Consider the following 25,050-nt stretch of genomic DNA (forward strand, 5'->3'; position numbering starts at 1 on the left):
TCTCCCTCTCTCTGCCCCTCCCCTGCTCACACTCTGTCTCTCTCTGTGTCTCAAAAATAAATAAACATAAAAAAATTAAAAACAGAAAAAACAGTGAAAAAAATCTATAAATAAATCTCTAGGACAAGGTAAATTTACCAGTAAGTGCTATGAAACATTACAAGATAAGCTGATTTCAATATGAAACAGATTTCTATGTTAGGTAGTAAAGAAGTCCTCCTTACCTCCTTTTACAAAGCTGGAATTATCCTGACGACAAATTTAACAGGCCGATCTCACGGATCTAGGTGTAAAACTCTTAAGCAATTATTATCAAGCCAAATCCAGCAATGTATAAAATGGGTACATGACCAAGTTGGTTTTGTTTCAGAATGCGAAATTTGTTTAACATTAAAATGATCCAATAACGTATTTCCTCAAACTGTTTAAAGGGGAAAAGTCATGTGATTATTTCAATAGCTGCCAAAAAGGCATTTTTAAAATTGAGTGTCTACTTATAAGAAGAACCCTGAACCAACTAAGAATAAAAGATTTTCTTTAAGCTGGTAAAGCATGTGTACAGAAGTTCAGCCAACATACACTTCGTGGTAAGATACTAAAGGATTCTCTGTGAGATTGGGAATGAGATAAGGGTGACTGCTTTATCCACCTCCTTCAACATTGAACTGTACGTCCTAGCCAACCCAGTAAGCCACGAAAAAGAAATTAAAGATATAAGGATTGAGAAGGAAGAAACTCTTTACAGATGATGTGCTTGTGCACACAGAAAATCCAAAAGAACCTACTGATAAATTAAACATTATTAAGAGAGTTTAGCAAGCTTTCTGGTACAAAATTTATAGAAATCCATTGAATTTCTGTACTTCAACAAACTGATAGCAAATTAAAGAGGCTGTCATTTATAATAGCTTAAAAATATCAAGTACGTAGGAATAAAGGCCTTCACCAAGAAAATTACAAAACCTTAATGAGGAACACTAAAGAGAACTGAAGTAATGGAACAATGGGCCCCACTGATGAGTTGGAAGATCTAAGATTATGAAGATTCCAATTCATCAGAAATCTATGAGTTCCTAGATCTGTGGTTGACAAATCGGTAGAGTTCAATCAGAATCTCCGATGGATTGCTGTTGGTTGGTTGGTAGCTTCATAACTGATCCTAAAATTTATATGAATGTACTAAGATCTGAGAGAAGCCAAAACACTCTTGAAGAACAGAAGATTGGCCTTTCAAATATTCTTACTTATTAGGCACCAGTCATTAAGAAGGTGTGGTGTTGGCACAGAGGTGAAGAGTCACACTCGTGGAAGAAAACAGAGCTCTGAAATATGGGAACTCTTCATGCCAGGGCTGGCACTGTAGGTTGGTGAATTAGTCAATGATCTTGGAATTATTGCCTGTCTGTATGGGGGGAAATGAAATTAGATCGCACCATAAAAACATTAATTTCAAATGTATTAAAAAACCTAGGAAGAAGCAAAACGCCCTATGAAACGTTTAGCAGATCATATATGAGAATGTTTATAAAGCTCTGGGTAAGAGATACAAAACATAAAGGAAAATAATGATACATTCTGTTACATAAACATTAACTTCCATGTTTCAAAATACGGTACAAGAAAAAGGGGCGGGAACAAGTAAATATATATATTAAAAAACCACAAATAAAACACTAGTATCTAGAGTATCTAGAGTTTGAAACACCAAAAAGGAAAAAAAAAAAAAAAGATCAGCTTAATATAATGATAGATTTAGCAAGTGTATACGAATCCCATATTAGGGGATGCACAGATGGCATGTGAACAGATTTTTAACGTCATTAGTAGCCAGGGGAAAATAGACCGCAGACCACAATTTCACACCGATCAGGCTGCGAAAAAGTCAAAGCTATCACAAATAAAGAGCACTGGAGGTTCTGGTTCCCTGCTGGAAGGAGAGCGAATTGACACAATCATTTTGGAAAACAGTTTGACATTACCTGTTCAAGTTGCAAACCAACGGCCCTATAGGTGCCAGCCATTCCACCATTCGAATTTAATCCAGAACAACTAAAGACACACAAAGTTAAAACAGCTTTGTTTATAATAGGGGAAGCAAAACAAACAACAACCCTGAAAAAACCAAACGTTGTTGAGAAGCAGAAAGGATAAAGTAAACCCTACAATATATTATGGAACAGCAAACGAATTAATTATAAAACAGGGGTGCGCAAACACAGCCCAGGGGCCAGTGGTCTGTTTTGTAAATAAAGCTTTATTGGGACCCAGTCACACCCACTTGTCTACATGCTGTGTGAATTGCATTCACGCTGTGGCAGTGAAACTGAGTAGCTTCAGCAGGAGTCTGTATGGCTCACAGAGACTAACATGTTTACCACCTGGTCCTTTACAGAAAAGGTCCACGGATCCTGTTAAAGATTCCTAAGGGCACTGGTTACAGTTTCAGACTTCAGCATAGATGAATCTCACAACCATAATGTTGAATAACAGAAGCCAATCACAGACACGTGTGTGTGTGTCCCATTGATGTAATGTTCAAAAGAAGGCACGACTAAATAATATATTATTTAGGGATAATCTGTTTCTTTATAAATGTGGGAATACTTTAATCTAAAATTCATGATCGTGACTATTTGGTGAGTATTTGAAGTATTTGAAAGGAGCATCTATGAGGCTTCTAGATTTACAGTGATCTTTAGTTTCTTAGCCCGGGGAGAGGGTAGCTAGGTGTTTGCTATTTTTCTTAAAATGCACATTTGTTTTATATACTCTAATGCATACACTATTCTACAATAAAAATTTTAAATTATACGTCAAGGAAAGTGTTCATGATATTGTTAAGTGGGGAAAATATCACAAAACAGTAAAAGTCATATGATCCCAATTTTGTAAAGAAAGTAAAGTTCTATATTCACGTGTACGTGAATATGTATGTATACAAAAAAATGAAAATTAAGTAAATGAGAGGCAACTGGGTGGCCCAATTGGTTGGGCATGTGACTCTTGAGCTCGGTGCAAGTCGTGATCCCAGGGTCACGGGAACAAGTCCCACATCTGTGCTTGGCGCTCTTTCTCCCTCTTTCTCCTCTCCCTCCCTCTCCCTCCTCTTCTTTCCCTCCCTTCTCATGCTCACTCCCTTGCTCTCTCTCTAAAGAAATATAAATATGTATAAATGAATATGTGTGACATTTGTAAACAGAAACTAATAAGGTATTTTAAAAATCTGTACTATGGGGGCGCCTGGGTGGCTCAGTCGGTTAAGCGGCCGACTTCGGCTCAGGTCATGATCTCGCGGTCCGTGAGTTCAAGCCCCGCGTCAGGCTCTGTGCTGACAGCTCAGAGCCTGGAGCCTGTTTCAGATTCTGTGTCTCCCCCTCTCTGACCCTCCCCCGTTCATGCTCTGTCTCTCTCTGTCTCAAAAATAAATAAATGTTAAAAAAAAAAATTAAAAAAAAAATCTGTACTATGTAGCTTTTAAATGATACCCTGAAAATTATGTAATTCAATGGGAAATAAGTTATAAAACAGGATATGATATATACAAAATTACCTGAGTTAGATGAAAATGTGCCTAGAAAAGATGCTGAATGGAAATCCTCTAAATGTTAGTAGCATGTGATTCTGCATGGTAAACTTATGGGTGAATTTTTGCTGTCTCCTGAATTTCCCAAAGTGTCCATAATAAATATATATTATGCAGTGGGATAAGGTAGCTTCAATTTCTTTTAAGCCTCCCTTGGGGTAATTCTCCTCACCCTCTTTTCATCCAGGCATCCCGCCCATCTTGGTTCTCTCAGGCTTTCATTCATTTGTACATGATAACACTTGTCACATTCAATTGAAATGATTTATTATCTCACTTTTCAACTAGATTGTAAGTTTTTTTGATGACAGATCCTACTTAGTCGTTTCCATATACCTGGAACTTGGCTCAATTTTTGCCGTACGTCAGGCCTTTGATCCCTGTGTCAAAGGAACTGATAAGGAAAACTCTGGAGGTACTTCTGGTCTGAAGGAGGCCCCCCCCGCCAACCTCTGCCAGGTACTTCCAGCAGTACAGACAGCGATGGGTGGAAGTCAGAACAGTAGACTCAAGTGAGCATCTCGACCTCAGAGCTGGAGAGAGGAGAGGTGGGGACGTGACTTGCCCATCAGGGGGGCTTTGGAGACACATGGAGCTTGTGAAGCACTCAAGCTAAAGATGGACATGTGGCTGACAGGCGGACAGGAAGGGAGAGAATCTGCAGGCTCACTGAAGTTGAGAGGCTTCCAGGGGACAAAGATGGAACTATATAGGAAGACATGGGTGGCTGAGCTAAGTACTGGCAAACCATTATCATCAACATAGACCATTGATCTTGGGTTAGTTTTCCAAATCTCAGTCTGACTTTTGGTGGATAGCTCTTTTCTCTAAAAAGATTGTAGAAATGTATATGAGTTTTTTACATTTGACAGTTTCCTTTATTTGTCAAAGTAATAATGCACCTACTACTTAGAAGTAACTCTGGGGTAGAAATGTGGGGACACTTAATCCCCAAAAGGATGCAAGACGCCTGATAGCACTCATCTAGTTCACGGCAAAGATAACCTGGGGGCCCAGCTCTCTTTGCCCAGTACTGAGTCCTTTGCTCTTGGGAGAGCGTAATACTGGAGGACCTTTCTGTCCCAGCTGAGATACCGATAGGTGTAACGCTGACACGGGAAGCGGGTGAGTCTTCTTAAGGAAGACATTAAGAAACAGGAAGTCACTGTATCTTGTTCTGGGTTGTTTTTGATATCTCTGTGAAGGGATGCGGACTTAATAAGTATTACCCAATTTCCTTTTAGTTCCTAACGTAGCTACTAACATCTTGTTGAGGGGGGGAGGGTGGGAGGCAAGGCTCAGGGGGATTTGGTGTCCCCTTTTTTCCTCTTTTTCTATCTCAAGGACAGTGTCTCCTCCTCTAGAATCTCCAGCCCCAGCCCAGTTCACGTCCGTGTCTCTTTCTCTCCTCCCCCCAACACAGATTATGCCAAGCATATTTTTCTGGAAGCAGTGATCTGATCTGGATGCCCCGTGTTACACTGACAAACGAAAGCAGGGCAGAGAACCTGACCCAGAATTAAGCATTATAAGTAAGAGGAGTCAAGGCAGGGTATAGACCTCAGAGGCCGGCGCAGCAATAAAGTTGTCTGGGGTCATTAGAAACCAAACTGGAGAAACGAACATCTGGTTAAGATACCTGCCAGCCTGTGAAGACAGACTACATTGTTTAAAGTTTAGCAATTACCCTACAAAGAAATAAAATACTCATTTTATCGGTGGAGAATCTGAGGGTCAGAAGGATGAACCACTTATCATACGTTTCTAGTAATGATAAGAGCAGGTGTGAAACACAGGTCTCCAAATCCATTCGCTTGCATTGAATCCAAACCGCGCCGAATGAACGTTCAGACAAGAGCTTCAGGTTATGGGGAGGGAGGTACCAGCTGTCGGAAAACTGCCTGACCCTCAGCCTCATTCACTCGAGACACCAGGGACATCGGTAGTAGATGACAAGTCTGGGATTATAGAGGTTGTCTTATTTTTCTCCCCCGTCCACGATTTTTAATAGGTTCCCTCATTATTTACTTACGGGCAGGAGAACAGTCTCTTCCACTTTATAGGCTCCTGGGCTCAGTCGGCAAAGTGGGAAACTCTAAAGTTCAAGAAAAGCATCAGAAAACCAGAACAGGAAAACGAAGAAGCTTAGAATGTCTAAAATCAATTCTCTCCTGGGTTTTTCTACCGACAGCCACTTACTTCCTGCAAAGTTGGCAAAGGAGGCAAATTCTCTGAGTTGCAGATCTACCTTAACTTTTTAAACAAAAAACTCAGAAGAGGACTCTTCACAAGGTCTGGGGGGGGGGGGTGCGGGGGAGGAGAACTCGAACCCCCGGCCTAGAAGTGCATCATTTCCTGAGTGTCTAAAGGAAGCTCGGGGTATGGTGACAGGCTCAAAGCCCGGAGCATTGATTCCTCTGGCCTCAGAAGATCCTCCTGCAGAGCTGAAGCCTCTTTAGAAACCCCAGATCCGGGCATTCAGTCTGTGAATTCCCAAATCCCTCTGATCCAGGACTCCAGGGATATCCCCTTGAGAATCGTTCCAGGGCACAGAGGGCAGCGCAGAAAGAGTTTGAGGCTCTATCCCAGGGGACTGATTAGGAGCTTGGGCAATTAGTAGAACAAAACTCTACCTTTGTTGACTGATTCGCAAGAGCGGTTAGCCTCGTAGAAACAAATACGTTTTGCTAAAACTCTAACGAGCGCAGGAGACACCTGCCAAATGTGTGCCTATTAGTCTACATCTGAGGACCGTGCCTTCATTTATTGAAGTAACAAAGAGTAACGCACGGTTCCAGGCACTGTGCTGGGCATTGGTGGTGCAAGTGTGACAAAGACAGTCACGGCATTTGCTTGCATGGAGCTCATCATTAATGTATTAGTCCACCGGGTATTGTGCAGATTAGTAAAAGGAGCCTCCTCTGCATAGACGCAGCCCGTGGGCACCCCTCTTGTTGAGGAGACAGCGTATTTTGGCAGCTGGTAGAAGGGCATCCCTTCACGTGGACGGCTCCGTATTGGGATGTACCACTGGTCGAGTGATGATGGGCCGCCTTTATCCCTCCCGCTGTCCCTTGGTTCGGTATCTTTGTATCGTCTATGGCGGCCACACCAGGCAGGTTTCAAACATCCAAGGTCACAAATAAACACATTATTACAAACAGCGACACATGCCACAAAGGAAGAACAGAGTTTTGCGAGAGCACAGAATAAAGGGGGTGACGTTTTGCTAGTCTGGGAAGTGTAAATATTCCTCTGAGCGGTGATTTTGCGCTGGGGTCTTTAAGATGAGTGAAGGTCAACTAGACGAAGTTAGGGAAGAGAACTGGAGGCAGAGAAAAACAGGAGGGAAGGACTTGATTGTTGACAATGCGTCGTTTCAAGAACTGAAGGAAAGCCCAATTGTGCACAGAGAGCTCGAGGGAGAGATGAATTTGGGTCTGAGGATGTGAGTATACGGGTCACACAGCACTTGGCGCTTATGGGGCAATGTGGAGCCAGCAAAGCTTTTAAGGAGGCAACGGCACAGTCCGATGTGCTCTCTAAAGCGTCTGGTTGAGAAGTGGGAAATGAATTGGAGAGGAGCAAGTTTGGGACCGGGTTAGGCGGCTGCCACGGTTGTCCAGTGCGAACACGACAGGAGCTAGGGCCACGGCGGCAGGCACGGAGTCACCGACTCCCTGGGATAAGAGAGACCAGTTCACAGCGGGCACCCTAGGGGGTGTGGTCAAGTGACCTGCCTCCTCCAGGACTCAGACGTGATTCAGGAAGCATTTCTCAGAAGAATGCCCATCTAGAGAAGGAAAGTATGATTTTTTTTTAAAACAAAAAAATCCGAGGATTCTGTGCTGTGATCCTCCTCTTGAGGCTGGACAGAATCCTGACTTCATTCATTTTAATGGAGAATAAGTCTCTCACCCAATTCCCAGACTGGAGACAGTTCACATTCCCAGAACTCAAGTTAGTGTGTGTGTGTGTGTGTGTGTGTGTGTGTGTGTGTGTGTGTGTAGAATGGCAGTGATCGCACAAAAGGGGATCTCAAATAGAAGCTATAGAAAAGGAGCAAATGCAAACTCTAGATTTGAAAACTATAATAACTGGAATTTCAGGCATCAACAGTAGATCTGAGCTAGCAGAAGAAAGAAGCGGGAAGCCTGAAAATCAATCCTAGAAATCACCCAGCCTTCAGAACAGAAATAGAAGCATGAAAACAGAGGGAATCTCCCAGACCTGTGGGGACAAAGGAAACATCCCAGCATTGGTGTGATGGGATTCCCAGAAAACAAGGCAGAAAAAAAAAACTTAAATAAATAATGGCTGAAAACCTCCCAAATCTGATGAAAACCATTAACAGATTCAAGAAACCCAACAAACCCTGAGTGGGATAAATGCAAAGAGAACCACATCCAACTGCTGAAAGCCATGTACAGACTAATCTTGAAAACCAAAGAAAAGTGACTCACCCTCATGTACAGAGAAAAAGCAGCGTGATTAATAGTGACTTCCCGACAGGAAACAAAATTGAGACCAGAGGAGAGTGAAATGGCATTCAGATTGTCAAGGGGAAAAAACAATTAACAACGACAACAAAATCTGAATCTAGCAACAATATCCTTAAAAAAATGAAGGAAAATTAAGGTGTATCTAGATAAAAAGATGGAGAGAATTTTTGCCAGCAGACCTACCCCGCAAGAAATACTAGACGTTCTTTTGCCTGAACGGAAACGGCAGTTGACAATAACTCATTTCCATAAAGAAGAATGAATAAAACCAGAAATGCTGCCTATCGTAACATGTATAAGTAATCATACAAGAGTGTGTATGTGTGTGTTTATGTGTCCACATTTTTAGGTTCCTCCTGTAGTAATGTTTTTAGAGGAAAACAGACCATCATTCGAAGCGGTCGTATTGTTATAATACTGTATGGCTTTATAAATTGGATTTATAAAAATAAAGATGTTACATGACGATAGTGCAAGGGCATAAGAGGAAGAAACGGAGGCGTATTTCCATTTTGCCGTATTTCATTGAAATCAACTTTGTATTAACCTGAACAACATTGTGATAATTTAAACATGCGTAGAACAAGCACTCAAAAAAAATATCCAGTTTTAAAATCAACAAAAGAATCAATAGGGTACAATAAAAAAGTTGTTTAACAGAAAAGGCAGTAAAGGGGAATAGAGGAATGTAAAACACATGAAATTTGGAAAACAGCTAGTGACATGGAAGACAGTGCTTCATTCACACTGTTTATTACATTAAACGTGAACGCACCGACGACTCTTGGTTTCTGTTCAGGTCCTGATCTCACAGTTTGTGAGTGCGAGCCCCGCATAGGGCTCTGTGCAGCCAATGTGGAGCCTGCTTGGGATTTCCTTTCTCTCTCTCTCTCTCTCTCTGCCCCTCCCCTGCTCGCTCTCTCTCTCTCTCTCTCAAAATAAGTAAACTTAAAAAAAAAGGTGAACACATTGAATCATCAAGTCGAAAGGGCAAGATTGTCAGAACGGATTTTAAAAAGCAAGATGTAGTTGATAAGTTGTTTACAGGCAGTACCTTTAGAGTCAGAGACACAGATACTTTGAAAGTCACGGTGGTAAATAGATATGCCACGCAAACAGTAACCACAGGAGAGCTGTGTTAATATCAGACAAAATAGACTTTGAGACAAGGGATGTTACAAGAGACAAACATTTATGATAAAAGAGTCACTCTGTTAGGAAGATATAAAATTATGAAGGTATATGCACCTGAGAGCAGAGCCCAGAAATCCATGAAAAGGACAGATTGAAAGGAGAAATAGACCACACAACAAATATAGTTGGAGAGCTCAATAATTCTACTTTAGTAATTTATAGAACAATCAGAGAATCCACAAGGATGGAGAATACACGAACAACATCGCCAGACGACTTGACCTGACAGTTCTGGAAAACTACACCTGAAAAGAGCAGAATGTGTATTGTTTTTGAGTACATGTGGCACGTTCTCCAGGCTAGACCGTAGGGCAGGTCACAAAATAAGCTTCAAATTTTTAAAAATGGACATCTTCTTTTCTGATGTTTACATAAAACAATAACTTTCTTTTGATTAGTGTTTGCATGGTATTTTTTCCATTCTTTTATATTTAATCTTTCTGTATGCTGACAAGGTATGTCTTCTATAAACAGAATTTTGTTTTCTTATCCCGTGTGACAGTTTTTGTGTACTAATTGGATTATTATTTTGCATTTAATGAAATTTACATTTTTATATTATAACAAAATTACCGATATCTTTGGGTTTTACGTATGTTACCATTTGTTTTCTACTTTTCCCATTTTTTAGATACCTTTCCTTTTTATCTTATTTTGGAATAATCAAGTATTTTTATTATTCCTTTTACTTGTTCCTTACACATCACTTTAATGTTTATTTTAGAGATTAGATTTCAAGGACCATGCCACGATTATGTGAAACCTGAATTTGATTTATCCCTATCTTCATGTTGTTACTGTGTATTTTCATTCCACAAGTATTTAGACATTCACAAGATATTAATTAATTGGATAATATTACGTATAATATTAATTTATGCTTTCCATACATTTATCTTTTATGCTGAAATTCATTTTGGTTATTTTTTGTTTTGGTTTCTGTCTGGCATGAATTTTCCTTCCATCTGAAGAACCCAGGGGCACCTGGGTGGCTCAGTTGGTTAAGTGAAGAACCCCAGCTCATAGTTCTTTAGTGCAAGTCTTCCGGTGAGGAATTCTCTCATTTTTTTCCATTTCCGAAGCTGTTTTTATTTTGGCTTTTCTTCGTGCATGATATTTTCCTGGAGTCTAGAATTCTCCTTTGGCAGCTACTTCCTTTCAGCCCTTCGATATCATTCCACGGATTTCTGTTTCTTATTACTGCTGTTCAGAAGCCAGTTAACAGTCTTATTGTTATTCCTTGAAAATAGTGTATCTTTTTCCTCTACCTACTTTTAAGCCTTTTTCTTTTTTGGCCATCTTACACGGTATGTGTGCATGCATTTTGTTGGGGTGGGAGGTGTGTGTGTATATGTTTTGCATGGAGTTCAGCGTCATTCTTGACTCTCTGTCCTGATATTGTCCTCAGGTTTGGAAAACTGAGAACATGTTTCTGCATCTGTTGCTTCTGGTACATTCCATCTCTCTCTCCTGTCTACCCATAACTCCAATTACACATATGCTAGACCTTTCACCAGGTTCTCTATGCCTCCTGTGCTCTTGAATATATATTGCACATTCTTTCTCCCTCCCTGTGCTTCTGCTTGGATATTTCCTACTCACATGCTTCTCATTCAGTGGTTTTTTATCTCTAGTTTTTTTCTTTTTTATAGTGAAACTTTTTAAAAAGGTTTATTTATTTATTTTGAGAGAGACAGAGACAGCATGAGTGGGGAGGGGCAGAGAGAAAGGGAGAGAGAGAATCCCAAGCGGGCTCCGCGCTGTCAGCACAGAGCTCGATGCGGGGCTCAAACTCCTGAACCGTGAGATCATGACCTGAGCCAAAGTTGGATGCTTAACCGACTGAGCCCCCCAGGCACTCCTATCTCTGGTTTCTTTCTAATGTGCTGTTAAAATATTCTATTGAGTTCTTAGTTTCAGTTATTACAGTTTTTACTTCTGATGTTTTCACTTTATTTAAAAAAATATATTTTCCAGTGCTCTGTTGTGGTTCCACAATCTGCCAGCTATTTGCTTCAACACAATAAAAATTAGTTTTTTATTGCTTTGCAACAAATTACCACATACTTTTTTTTTTTACATGTGGCAAATTTACATTCATTTTCTAATATTCTGTCTCAAATAACCACAGATTTAATTTAAGCTTGTAACAACACAGATATGTTATGTCACAGTCCCCACGGCTCAGGCGCTCCGGGTCCCCCGCTCTCTGTCACGGTCCCCGCGGCTCAGGCGCTCCGGGTCCCCCGCTCTCTGTCACGGTCCCCGCGGCTCAGGTGCTCCAGGTCCCCTGCTCTCTGTCATGGTCCCCATGGCTCAGGTGCCTTGGATCCCTTGCTCTCTGTCACGGTCCCCGCGGCTCAGGCGCTCCGGGTCCCCTGCTCTCTGTCATGGTCCCCGCGGCTCAGGTGTTCTGGGTCCCCTGCTCAGGGTCTCAAAAACCTGAAAGCACAATGTCAGCCCAGCCGCATTTCCTTCTGGACCTGGGCGTTCTCTTCCAAATTCACGTGGTCGTCGGCGGATTCATTCCTCGCGGTTGCAGGACTGAGGCCGTGTTTGCTCACTGGCTGTCACCGGAGATCAGTTCCCCCAAGTGCCCACATTGCTTGCCACATGGCCCCCTTGGGAGTCCTCTCAAAACGTGGCCGCTTACCTCTGCAGAGTCAGCAAGGGAGGGTCTCCGTTCTGCTAAGACAGATTTTTATAGGACGTGATGTAAGCATCAGAGTGACATCCCGTCACCTGTCTGTCCTCTGTTGGGAAGAGGCAAGTTACGGTTGTGCCCATGCTCAGGAGGAGACGATGGTCCGGAGGTGTGTATCTCGGAGTTCTCAGAGCCTTAAAACGGGAACTTTTTTGGTGAATCTATTTCTATTGAGTGCTTTCTTTTTTCCTTCTTGATCTTTAGCCCTGTGGTCTTTTCTCCTGGTACAGTTAGTGCATCTTCACTGCACCCTGCATGCACAATATCGGGGGTCCTCCAGCCCTCCCCGCCCCCTCCCCGGAGGGGGCCTGGTAGTAAATAATGTAGGACTTGTGGTCCCAAAGTCTCTCTTGCATCTACTTAATGCTGCTGTGGTCGCGTAAAAGCAACCACAGGCGGCATGTGGGGGCGGGGTGGCTTTTTTTTCTTTTAATTTTTTTACTGTTTATTTTTGAGACAGAGACAGAGCATGAGTGGAGGAGGGGCAGAGAGAGGGAGAGAGGGGCAGAGGGAGGGGCTCGAACTCACAAACCGCGAGACCGTGACCCGAGCCGAAGTCGGACGCTTAACCCACTGAGCCACCCAGGCGCCCCGGGAGTGTGGCTTTGATTAAGAAACAAACACAACTTGAATTATGGTCACTGAAATATGACTTTCATACAATTTTCACGCCACACAATGTTATTCTTTAAAAGTTCTTTCTTTCGATCGTTACAAAATATATGGCCCATTACACAGCACGTAGGCCGTGGAAAAACCGATGGTGGGTTCATGGGCCGGCAGGCAGTAGTTGGCTTACCCTGCTGTAAGTGAAAAAGCAGTGAAGATAAATTGAGGCTCTACGTTATATTATCTTCCTCTGTTTTACTTCCCAGCAGGTAGTTAGACGACGGGCGAGAACATATTAATAAGCAGGGATTACGTGAAATTGAAGCTGGTTTCAGTCTTTGTGAGGGTTAGTTTCTTTCTACTTTACCTCTCAGTGGAAATACAGCCCTTAAGCATTTGGAGACCACCAGATGACCAGATGCTCTGCTCTCTCTTTTTCTTTTTTTTTGTTGAGTGTTTGGACCAAAGCCTCTGAGCAACAAATTACAGTTCCTTGAAGAAATTGCAAACAGTGGGTGTCGGGCTGACATTTCTACATATCCTTTCTTTATGGAATCTTGGCCCCTCCATTATTCACCGACTTAGAAGCTACACCACCTCTTTCTTTATTTTTTTTTATTTTTTTTAATGTGTATTTAGTTTTCAGAGAGAGAGAGAGAGAGAGAGAGACAGAGTGCAGGCAGGGGAGGGGCAGAGAGAGAGGGAGACACAGAATCAGAAGCAGGATTCAGGCTCTGAGCTGTCAGCCCAGAGCCCGACGCGGGGCTCAAACCCACGAACCGGGAGATCATGCCCTGAGCTGAAGTCGGACGCTCAACCGACTGAGCCCCCCAGGCGCCCCAAAGCTACACCACTTCTTATGGTCATTAGAACATCGTCGCAGAGATGGAAGAGAGATAATTCCATCCTTCGATTGGAGGCAGATGTGGAGAGTTAGCGGTGGGGGTGGGGGGAGGGGGGAGGACCCTGGGAAGGGCCCCTTATTCCACTTTCTGATTGAACCTCAGTTTCTTCATTTGTAAAGTGGGGATAGTAATATTGAATATTTACCTACTTCATCATATTATTGCGAGTCACCCAAAGCCACGTGAAGGGTGCAGAGCGAGAGCAACTTCCGGGGGGACGTCGCCGTCCTCCCCGTCGCCACATGCGACTCCATCACCCGCAGGCGCGTCAGGAGGCTCGGGTCAGAGGAGCATCCATCCAGACGCCAGTCAGATTCGTGGCAGATCTGGACGCTGAACCTGGGGAAACGGAGCCCCTAGTCTAATGCTTTTGCACCATCACCAGGCTGCCTTCCTGGATCGTCCTCGCCCGCGGCACCGCCGTTGAGCACAATTTCAAGTTAAATTCGGTCTCAGCGGTAGTCACGGAGGACTTCACCGTGTCTGGACGTGTGCTACTGTTTCTCCTGAAGCCGGATTTCCCGGTTGGAGTCCTGGTTCCTCATGTGTGAGCTCGGTGTCCTAGAGAAAGTTCCACAACGTCTCTGTGCCTGTTTTCTCTCCTGAAGAGGAATGTAGCTACGCTCCCTTGCAGATTTATCGCTAGGATTAGATGAACTAACATATGTACACTGCCCGGTTTAGTACCGAGCAGGTAAGAAGCACGTATCATAAGTGTTAGTAATTATTTTGATGAGTAGCAGCTGTAAGTACCCTGAGAGAAAAGATGGAGAGTGTCTGAAGATGCTTTATTATTGAATTACGGATGTGAGGCCAGTGTGAAGAGTATGACTAAAGAGTTAAAAATATGTGATGCTTGAGCGCCAACTTTTGCCTAGTTCAAAGCCGTTGACGCTCACTGACGTCTGTGTGGGCTGCGGGTAGTGACACGGATGTACTTCGCGGAAGGTGGCCTGGCAAGGCGGAGGCCTTGGGCGGAACCGGGCCAGAAGTTCCAGAATGATGCAGGGTGTGCAGCGAGCAGAGCAGAGATGGGCGAGATTGGTTAAAAGCAGAAGTCACGGGATGGAAGGGAATACAGTCCGTGGTACCGTAATAGCGTTGCGTGAGGACACGGGGTGGCTACACTCGTGGTGGGCGTGGCACAACCCACAGAGTCAGGTTGCACGCCTGAAGCCAGTGTCACGTCGTGTGTGAACTATGCTTCAATCAGAAAAGGTATAAAAGTGAGAAAGACAAATACCATATGATTTCACTCATATGTGGAGTTTAAGAAACAGAGTAAGTGAGCAAAGGGGGAGAAAAGAGAGAAGAGAGAGAGAAGCCAACCGAGAAACAGACTCTTAACTACAGAGAACACACTGCTGGTCACCAGAGGGGAGGTGGGGGACGGGGAATAGAGGGATGGGGATTAAGGGTGTACTTGTGATGGGGGCGCCTGGGTGGCTCCGTCGGTTAATCAGCCGACTTCTCTGCTCGGGTCATGATCTCGAGGTTCGTGTGTTCGAGCCCTGCGTCGGGCTCTGTGCTGACAGCTCGGAGCCTGGAGCCTGCTCCGGATTCTGTGTCTTCCTCTCTCTCTGCCCCTCCTGCGCTCATGCTCTGTTTCTCTCTGTGTCTCAAAAAATGAATAGAAACGTTAAAAAAAATTTTAACAATAGTGCCCTTGTGATGATCACCAGGGGATGGATCTAAGTGTTGATTCACCATATTGTACACCCGAAACTAATATTACACTGTGTGCTAACTATGCTGGAATTTAAACAAAAAGGTAAAGGTAGTCTTACAAGAGAATTCTAGGCATGGATTGGATTGGTGATTGCACCCTGGGACTTTAAACTGGCTTCCAGTGTGGGGTATCTGAAGGTCAGCCCTCTGCGGACCTGGCTGCAGGGTTCCATGCTTAAATCCTTCTTGGCAATCATGGCTTCCCTTCTGCCACACATGAAGCATCCTTTCCAGAAGGGTCTTAAGCTCCTCAGCTTTGGCACCAGAGAAATGGACAGAAAGTATAACACGTACCTTGCGGGACCATGGCCCAACCTACCAAGTTTCCAGATCAGCCTTTTCCCCACAGAGATTTCTCCTAATTGCCAAGCCAGCTCTACCTTTCAAAATGTTAATCCCAGGATGAGGCAACGAGCTTGCTGGGTAATGAGGTCTCTTGGCGCTCTGCTGTTTGGATTGTGTCCTCTGCTACCATAGGTCACTTGGGAGTAGTAGGTGCTGTTTTGGGGAGAGAGACCCAGGAGTCTGGACAGGAAGTCCGCACCTTATTAAGAAACCTCAAGCCAGAATTATTATTGCTTTGTGACCCAAAGAAGAGCTGCTGTCCGAGGAGGCTGTGGGAATCCAGAGGAACTCAAGTGACTTTTCCTGTCCGTCACTCATAGGCTCAGGCACTGAAGACTGGGCTGTGTGTCCTTCCCTTCCTTTCTAGTTTCTTTCCGGTATCCCCTTCTGGGCAATATCTCAAGATTAGCCAGTAAAGGCGGGAGTTCCTGTGAAACCACAGCTCTGCTCAGTAAGACGTTAGTGATCATCAGATAAGAAAATCCGTAGACTTTTGGTAAAATAGCGCTAGTTTTGCACAGTGACCCAGACTCAAGTAACTGATGGATTTAAAATAATCTCGGGAAGGGCATTGACAAAAACCTGGGAAATGCTTTGTAACTGTTAGTACAAATCCATATGTATTGTTGCAGGCGTTCGGTGTCCTGAGTGGGCGGATGTGACTCTCAGAAGACCCAGAGAAACAGGCTGCTGGTGAGTTTCACTTCCTTGTACTCTGGGACGGTGCTTGTTGATTGTAGCGTAATATTCGTTCATCACGGAGTCAACGGTGATCTGTAGAAGGGGGACCACGATCTCTCGTAGACAATCTTGTGCTTTTTATCCTTTTGGAAATGTGTATGTGTGAACTAATGTAAGGAGGAGGGACGTAAGACTTGAGGGCTCTTTCTTTGGGTCCTATACAAAAGGCTGTCCAGAAATCTAACTTCCGTGAGGGCACGGACCCTTGCTTGGTTATCTTTGTGTTCCTGATACTAGCACAGCACTCACTTGGTGAAGTACTCAGCACATTGAACTCCTGGAGAGATGGTTTTGCTTGCATTCAAAACAAAATTTTATTATTTACAGTAGACTTCAAAAAACATTGGAGACCCAACAAGACAAGTAAGTTCTCTTCCCTGGAGAAAAACTGTAAGATTGGGTCAGGGACAGGCTTTGTTTCCCTCTTTTTGTTGTCATTTATTTGAGAGAAAGAAAGAGTATTAACCCCAAAGTCCACTGGGGTCTGAATTTCGAGGTTTCTGTCCATCTGTACCCTCCCTACCTTTTTGTCTCTTTCCTTCCTCACCTCCATTTCTTACACCCGAGATGAGTAGCCCTCTTCTTGCCAGTGTTTCTCGTCTCCCCATCCCACCCTGCTCCCCTTTCCTGGTGGCTCTTCTGGAGTCCACCCACATAGTGGTGCTGGGATAGAGTCGTTTCAGGTGATAGTAATTTAGAGCAGATTAATGGTCTGGAGGAGGAAGAAAACAAATATTCTAGGCTACAGGCAGGAGTAAAATCTTTTTCCAGGCAAGTGGAAGGGAGTTATAAGAACAACCTGGATGCATTTCCATGTATGTGGTCAAATATAATAAGATCTGTGGTTGTCGATGGATGGGTTCCGAACTATCCGTCAAAACCTGAGAACACAACTTGGATGTCACTACAGACTGTTCCCGGCTAGCAGCTGGATGGGCCACTGTGATCTAAGGGAGAAAGAAGATGTTGGGCATCTCTGGGATGGGAGTGCAAAGCAGAACTAAACATCTCATTCTACCAGGTCCACACCCATGTCGGGATGGTACATGGGGCACTACATGGGTCTGGTCCGTGCACCGCGAGAAAGATGTTAAAAGCGCGTGATGAAGTTTGTATGAGCAGTTGGAAGGGAAGTGATGAGAGTTATAAAAATCAAGGCTGGTTAATCACAGGCTTGTTTACAAATCCTTGAAAGCTGGGCTGAAGCCGATTAAAAAATTCTTTGTAATGTTTATTCGCTTTTGAGAGAGAGACAGAGTGCGAGCAGGGAAGGGGCAGAGAGACAAGGAGACACAGAATCGGAACCAGGCTCCAGGCTGTCAGCACAGAGCCTGACGTGGGGCTCGAACTCACGGACCTCAAGATCATGACCTGAGCCGAAGTCGGACGCTTCACCGACTGAGCCACCCAGGCGCCCCCAAGTTTTTATCTTACTTCCAGTCTAGTTAACCTACAGTGTTACATCAGTCTCAGTTGTGCAGTGTAGTGGTTCAACGATTCCATCCATTACCCAGTGCTCATCAATGTACCTGGAGACTTCACCCTTCATCCCGCCACCGGTTTCTCCCACCCCCCACCCCTCCTCTGGTGACCAGCAGTGTGTTCTCGATAGTTAACAGTCTGGGATTTTTTGGTTTGTTTCTTAAATTCCACACATGAGTGAGATCATACGGTGTTTGTCTTTCTCTGACTGACTTATTTCTCTTAGCATTGCACCCTCTGGATCCAACCATGTTTTTGCAGATGGCAAGATTTCATTCTTGTTGATGCCCGAGTAATATTCCATTGTGTATGGAATGAATATACCACATCTTTACCCATTCATCTATCGAGGGACACTTGAGCTGCTCACATAATGTGGCTATTCTAAATAATGCTGCAGTAAACATAGGGGTGCATAAATCTTTTCGAGGTAGTGTTTTCATCTCCTTCGGGCAAACACCATCAGCAGATTTTTTACCATTCAGGGGGGTCGCTTGGAACTTGACTGAGGTTGATGCAATGAGGGACCTTGGTTGGGAGACCGTTGCAGTCTCTGCAGAGAATGACATTGTGCCCACAAGCTGGGTGTTGGTAGAAAGCGCAGGGAAGAGGGGACACAGAATACAGCATTTTGGGAAGGACTGTTTTCTGCATGGAAAAGGATGATGCTCAGCTTTCTGAATGGAAGTAACGGATAACCATGGCGGGTTCTTTCGGGAGTAGACACGGGTTGAAAGGCAAGACTAAACCTGCCGCTGTCCAGTCTCCAGTTCTGAGCTCACATGAGATGAGCCCATTTCTATCCCTGTCTCAACTTGAAATATGCAAAATTGAAGGGAAAAATAGAATATCTGGTCCTTCTCTGATTAGGTGAGTTTTATCTCTGCTCTCACACTGGGAAAACCCAGCCCCTTCTTGAAAGGATCTCCTCGGATCTGTTCCATCCTGTTTTCTGCTCAAATTCAAGGAGATAAACCATACCCCTGCAGTGCCTTATCAAACCTTTTCCATGGCCTGAGAGGTTATGTGGTGTGGGGCTTTCAGGAGGACCAGCTCGTAGAAATGCTCCCTTTTCTAGTCTTTCATGATCGCAGGGGATTTTAGGCGCTGGGCTTGGTGAAGTGACCCTGAGAAGCAGAAATCATTACAGGACTCTTCTGAGCCATTCGGCAGTGACAGTGCCTTCTGACAGGTGTTGAAAGGATATCAGCCTCAGATATGTTCTGTCTTTTACCTCGGTTACTGTCCTCACTAGATCCTTCCCAGCAAATCCAAGAGTGTTTGAGGACCAACTTCTTCCCTGACCTGGACTCGCCTCTTCGATGTCTGGGCAAATTATTTCTACTGATCTCCTCTGTACTCAGCCTCTGCCTTCCCTCTGGGATCTGACTCTGCCGCCGATCTCAGGGTCCTGGGGTGGAGCCCAGGAAGAGGTGGATAGAGGCGATGACCGCAGCTGACACTGATGACCGTCGAGGTCCAGGGCATTTGCTCAGAAGATGGACACACTTTTTACCCAAGGCCTTGGGTTAGCCTGTTCTCTTGTACAGTTGGCTCATCACCCCTGTCCTTTGCCCAGAACCACACCTCCCTCAGTGCCAACACCAAACTCTACTGCCGTGGTCGAGCTCCTCTTTGAAAGGAACTCGGGTGGCCGCACAGGCTGGTCTTTGCCGTCTTTCTGAGTTTGCACCTGCTGACTCTGTCCAGCAATATCATCATCATCGTGACTGTTATTCGTCTGGACCATCACCTCCATACCCCCATGTACTTCTTCCTGAGCATGCTGTCCCTCTCTGAGACCTGCTACACTGTGGCCATCATCTGTGCTTTCCGGCCTCCTGAGTTCACACCAGCCCATTTCTGTCCAGTCTCCTCAGTCCCCAACGAGCCATCTCCATCCCAGACTGTGCCACTCAGCTCTTCTTCTGTCTCACCTTCGGCATCAACAACTGCTTCCTGCTCACGGCCACGGGGTATGACTGCTACGTGACCACCTGCAACCCCCTGCAGTATTCAGTCGTCATGAGTAAAGAGGCCTGTGTCCAGTTAGCAAGTGGCTCCCTGGGAACTGGCCTGGGCATGGCCATTGTCCAGGTAACATCTGTGTTTGGCCTGCCCTTCTGGGACGCCCTTGTCATCTTTCACTTCTTCTGTGACGTGAGGCCCCTGCTGAAGCTGGCCTGCGTGGACACCCCTGTCAACGAGATCATCAACTTTGTCGTCAGCATCTGTGTCCTGATTCTGCCCACGGGCCTGGTCTTCTTCTCCTACGTCCTCATCGTCTCCACCGTCTTCAAGATCCCCTCCGCCCAGGGCCGGAAGAAGGCCTTTGCCACCTGCGCCTCCTGCCTCAGAGTGGTCATCGTCCACTGTGGCTGTGCCTCCGCCGTCTACCTCAAGCCCAAGTCCCAGGGATCCCTGGGGCAGGACAGACTCATCTCTGTGACCTACACCATCCTCACTCCCCTGCTGAGCCCTGTCGTGTACAGCCTGAGGAACAAGGAGGTCAAGGATGCCCTGCGCAGAGCCGTGGGGCAGAAGCCCCTTTCCTCTTAACAAGGACAGATTATTGGAAGGCTTTTAACTGATTTTGTTTAATGTGTATTAATTTTAAGGCTGTTTCAAAAATGCCTTTAAATATGGGATCAAGAAGGATGCTGGGATGGCTCGGTCGGTTAAGAGTCCGACTTCAGCTCAGGTCATGATCTCATGGCTCGCGGGTTCGAGCCCCGCTTTGGGCTCTGTGCTGACAGCTCGGAGCCTGGAGCCTGCTTCAGATTCTGTATCTGCCACTCTCTCTGACCCTCCCACACTTGCACTCTTGCACTCTGTCTCTCTCTTGTTCAAAAATAAATAAACATTAAAAAAAATTTTTTTTTAAATTTTCCAGTAAGCTCCGAAACCTGCAGAGGTTAATCTTGAGAAGTTTCTTCTTAGATGCTCCCAACTTAAAACCGGACTTACAGCCAGCATTCCTGTCTGAGCATCACAGAAGGTGAACACGTGCGCTCTGGTGCAAGGCAGGGTCCTTTCTCCCTCATCCTTCTGTGCACTCTGGCCTTCTACGCCAAGGAATGAGCATACCCTGACTTCCAGACACAGCTCCTGCAATGCCCAGAATCACCCCACGGGGTGACCCTACATGGGCAAAATATCACTTGTGAGAGTGTCACGGGGTCTGCTGGTTATGAAGGGTGGGGCAAGGCAGTGGAAATGAACAAGCTCTCCAAGTCAAGTTAACCTGTCTGACTTTGCACAAAACACTAGCTAGCACGTGAAGTCAGCCTGGAGATCAAAGACACCTTTGCCTTCATGTCCAGATTTCTAAACATAACAGCACCAGTGCCTTGCTATGAGGATAGTCAAAATTATTTTCACAATGTTTGGCTTAGTCATCCTGCTTAAATCCAGATAAAAAGCCATTAGGTAGAGATCTGACGGCCGGGGTCTCACTCTCTTCTGTCACTTGTACTCAGTGGATGCTGTGCTACCCTACCTGGATTGCTTACCTTTGGGCCCCACACATCTGTTCCCCCAGCTGCTGGGAGGCTCTGAGGCAATAGAGGTCAGTTGAGTGGCTCTTCGGAAATTGCTCTTGGTGAAGAGCTACTTTCTCCACAGTCTCACACCTTCTGCCAGGGCAGACCGGCCGCAAAGACTTGCCTACTTCCGGCTGTAAAGACTGGCCCCCGTCCCTCCAACTAAGATGATTAAAAAGGGCCCTCCCGGCTCCAAGGCTCTCATCTGTGAGCCGGTTTGACGTACATCACATTTCAGCTACTCCCCCTGCCAGGGTCCGCTGCCTTCACTCTCACACGGGTGTTGATGCCGAGGGCACTCTCTGGGACACCTGTTACATTTCAATCAGTTTCAGAGTCTGTTTTCTTTTTCTTTCTTTCTTCCTTTTTTTTTTTTTTTTTTAATGTTTATTTATTTTTGAGAGCGAGAGAGTATGAGCAGGGGAGGGGCAGAGAGAGAGGGAGACAACAGGATCCGAAGCAGGCTTCATGCTCTGAGCTGTCAGTACAGAGCCTGACTCGGGGCTGGAACTCCTGAACTGCGAGGCCATGACCTGAGCCGAAGCTGGACGCTCATCCGACTGAACCATCCGGTTGTGCCCATCAGAATCTGTTTTCTGAGGATCCTAATCTGCAACAGTTTAGCTTCCCATTTCTAGGACAGTCCTTGGCAAGCAGAGAGCCCAGATTTTTAGCCTTGATATATTCTAGTGAAGGCAGGAGGCCAATGGCTTCTATATTTTAATTAAAAAAATAATTTCACCCTATTAATTGAACCATACTTACTTGTGGCTCAATTTGGTTGGTTGGAAACTGGTGAAAAAAATTTAAATGTGAACTTTTCTCAGAATCCACAAGAAGTTATTCCTTTATCCTCAGCAATTTTCAGTTGCATGGCAGCTTTGAATCCCCTTTCGATTACCTTGCAGTGAGATTGCTGACCACTCTCGGTGGTATTTTTAAAATTTCAAATACAGGAAAGGCTAAACGTGAGGCTATATCATTCCAATTTTCAGGAAGGGAAAGAGTGTGGATGCTCTAAGTGATATGGACAAGTCAACTTGCCCATGATTCTGGGCACATTTTTAGGTAGAAGTTTTGGGACGGGGATGCCATGGAGATTGATGAAGCAGCAAATGGGATTTGGACTTGGTAAGTAACTGCCCAGAGCAGGGCCGACAGCTTAACATAGGAAGACAGCACTGTTCTCTGAGGTTATCTAGGGACCCAGGCTGGCAGGTGCCTCTGGCCTTCTCAACATAAAGCTCCCATCTCTGGGTTCAAGGAGATGATCCTGTTGTCCTACTTCCCATTTCGTGAGAAGAGAGAAGGAGCAGGCTCTGTCTTCAAGCACTCGGTTCCCCAGCATACTGATGAGGTGGGTCTTTTGTCTGAGTTTCCATGCTTGAGGTGATCAAGGGAATATGTCTTTCCTTGGCCACCAGTAGGGAGTTAACTGACTTGATTTTCAAAAAACCAATCTCTATTGAGGATTCATGATTTGTGGCAGCCGATTTGGAATAGCAACTATGGGAGAGAAAATTTGCTCTATGAACTGGCTTCGACCAATTTGGTAAGAGACTGGAGGTAGCAGAGGAGACCCTAAGAGTGAAGGGGAGTGGATTATTTCCATTTTAATCACCTGTAAGATATACATGCTCCCTCTCGGGCATAGACAAAGTATTTTATGTATATAGAAATAAAAACGTCCTTTTATTTTTTATTTTTTTAATGTTTTTATCTAGTTTTGAGAGAGATTGCATGAGCTGGGGGGGGGGGGGTGGGCAGAGAGAGAGAGGGAGACACAGAATCCGAAGCGGGCTCCAGGCTCCGAGCTGTCAGCACAGAGCTCAGCGGGGGGCTCAAACTCGTGAACGGTGAGATCATGACCTGGGCTGATGTTGGACACTTAACCGACCGAGCCACCTAGATGCCCCCAAAACATTCTTTTAAATGCCATATTTTGGAGCCCCACTAAATATTTAAGCCCTAACCACGTTTCTTACGGAACAAGAGATGTATGAAGAAGAAGGAAATAGGAAGAAATGAATGGTAGACATGATTCTCAGACAAACCTGAAATTCACGTCCATGGAAGAGTACGGTGAAGACCATGTGTGGAGGATGAAGGAAACACTCACACTAAGAGCTTCTTGGGGATGCGTTCTGAGCCTTTGAGCCTGTGTAGTCACCACATGGGAAATAGGCTTCCGAGTAACGGAGGACAGAACGTCTGGGCTCAAGGGAGCTTAGAAGCCACCTAGTCCAAACCCCCTCTTTTTGCAAAGAAGGAATGGAATCTTAGAGATGGGCAGGCGGCTTGCTCTAGTCACACGGCTAGTTCATGGCGGCTTGAACGTCCAGGTATGTGCTCTAAGCAGAGCTCTTGCAAGCTCGGGTGGGGACAAAAGGGGAGGTGAAGGTGAATTGTGATCCTCCAGAATCTAGAAAATGCCTCAGAAGTTGTGTCTCAAGCTGATCAAGCCTGGACTTTCTACGCATGTGAAATATCCCTCAGCTCTTAACTCTGGGTCATTTGGCCTCAGATCCTCAGAGGAGTAAGTCACTTGCTCTTCCGTCTGATGTGTACGAAGCTGTGTGTAGGACACTGTGACGGAAGAAGTTGTCTGTGAAGGTGGTGGCAAGACCATGGTCTCAAGGCTGTAGCCTAAAATGGATCTTGTCTTTTCTTAAAGGCAAGGGAAGTGTCTGGGACAATACCAAGGGTCCTCCTGTGGGGAGTTTTCCTGTTTTTCCTCTTTCTGTTGCAGGAAACTCATAAGGCCCGTTGACACGAAGCCAAGTGCCTAAGCTGTTCAGTGGGAATCTGGTCATTTCTTACGTGTCTGAAATGATTTGGGGGAGAAAAGTAGAAGTGGTATTAAGGAGGTTCATCCCAGGTACCTGTATTTAGAAAAAGAAAAAACCAAAAAACGCCAATAGTTCTCTCTGCTTCATGGTCCAAAAACATCTTTTGGAGAAAATGGGACTTGTCAATCTCGTGCGTGTTTGTGAACCATCCCCCCACCCCCACCAGATTCACTTCCTCCTGATGTTAGTAATTGTTCTAAAATATAGTAAAGTTAACAGGTGCTCTGATCTCTCGTTGACTGTTGTGAGCTCACGGTCAGTACTGCTAATATATGTTGCCTCTCTTCCCTAACGCCTCCTCCTGGCACCCAGGATAAGTGTGTCTGCGGCAAAGGTGGTGTGGGGGCGGGAGAGCAAATGTTGGGTCTTTGCCTGAGATCTTTCTCAGTCCTGGGCTGTTTTTCAGAGCTGAGAGTTCCGGTGATTCCTATTTGCTGGAATTTCTCCAAGTTCAGGTGCTATAAGAGGGTTTTCACGACTTTGGGAGATAGCAGAGAGAGAAACAATCACAGGGAAATCTCAGACTGAGCCTCATCCCCAGGGTCCTAAGGCTCAGGATGGCCCCAGCTTCAGGGCAATCCAAGAGCTAGAAGCTCAAAAAGGGTAAGTCAAAGTGGGAGCAGAAAAGTGAGTGATCTCACCGGCACGCTCCCAGGTCCTCATAGGCCTGGTCCAGATTTACGATAGTCGGGAGAAAGCCTTCCTCATCTGGGACTGTATGGTTCTTGCCTCTAGAAACAAAAAAAGAAACTAGCAAGCCTCAAATACTTAGATGCACCATGTTACCTGGTTTCATACCCCTTTTGTTCAAGTTGGACTTCTCTCTTACAGACGCTAATAAATGAATATATTCATTCTTTCGTTTG

At 45.1% G+C, this 25,050-nt stretch overlaps 1 protein-coding gene across 1 annotated transcript; it reads left to right on the plus strand.

Moving 5' to 3' along the window:
• Positions 1 to 19,291: 19,291 nt before the first annotated feature.
• Positions 19,292 to 20,433, plus strand: LOC122211509 (olfactory receptor 10J4-like). Its single transcript, XM_042924738.1, is given in 3 exon segments — positions 19,292 to 19,431; positions 19,434 to 19,617; positions 19,650 to 20,433. Coding segments are annotated over 3 exon segments (1,026 nt in total). The 5' UTR covers position 19,292; the 3' UTR covers positions 20,353 to 20,433.
• The last annotated feature ends 4,617 nt before the right edge of the window (positions 20,434 to 25,050 follow it).

Source organism: Panthera leo, chromosome F3 (genome assembly GCF_018350215.1).
Source record: "Panthera leo isolate Ple1 chromosome F3, P.leo_Ple1_pat1.1, whole genome shotgun sequence".
Classification (NCBI taxonomy): Eukaryota; Metazoa; Chordata; class Mammalia; order Carnivora; family Felidae; genus Panthera; species Panthera leo.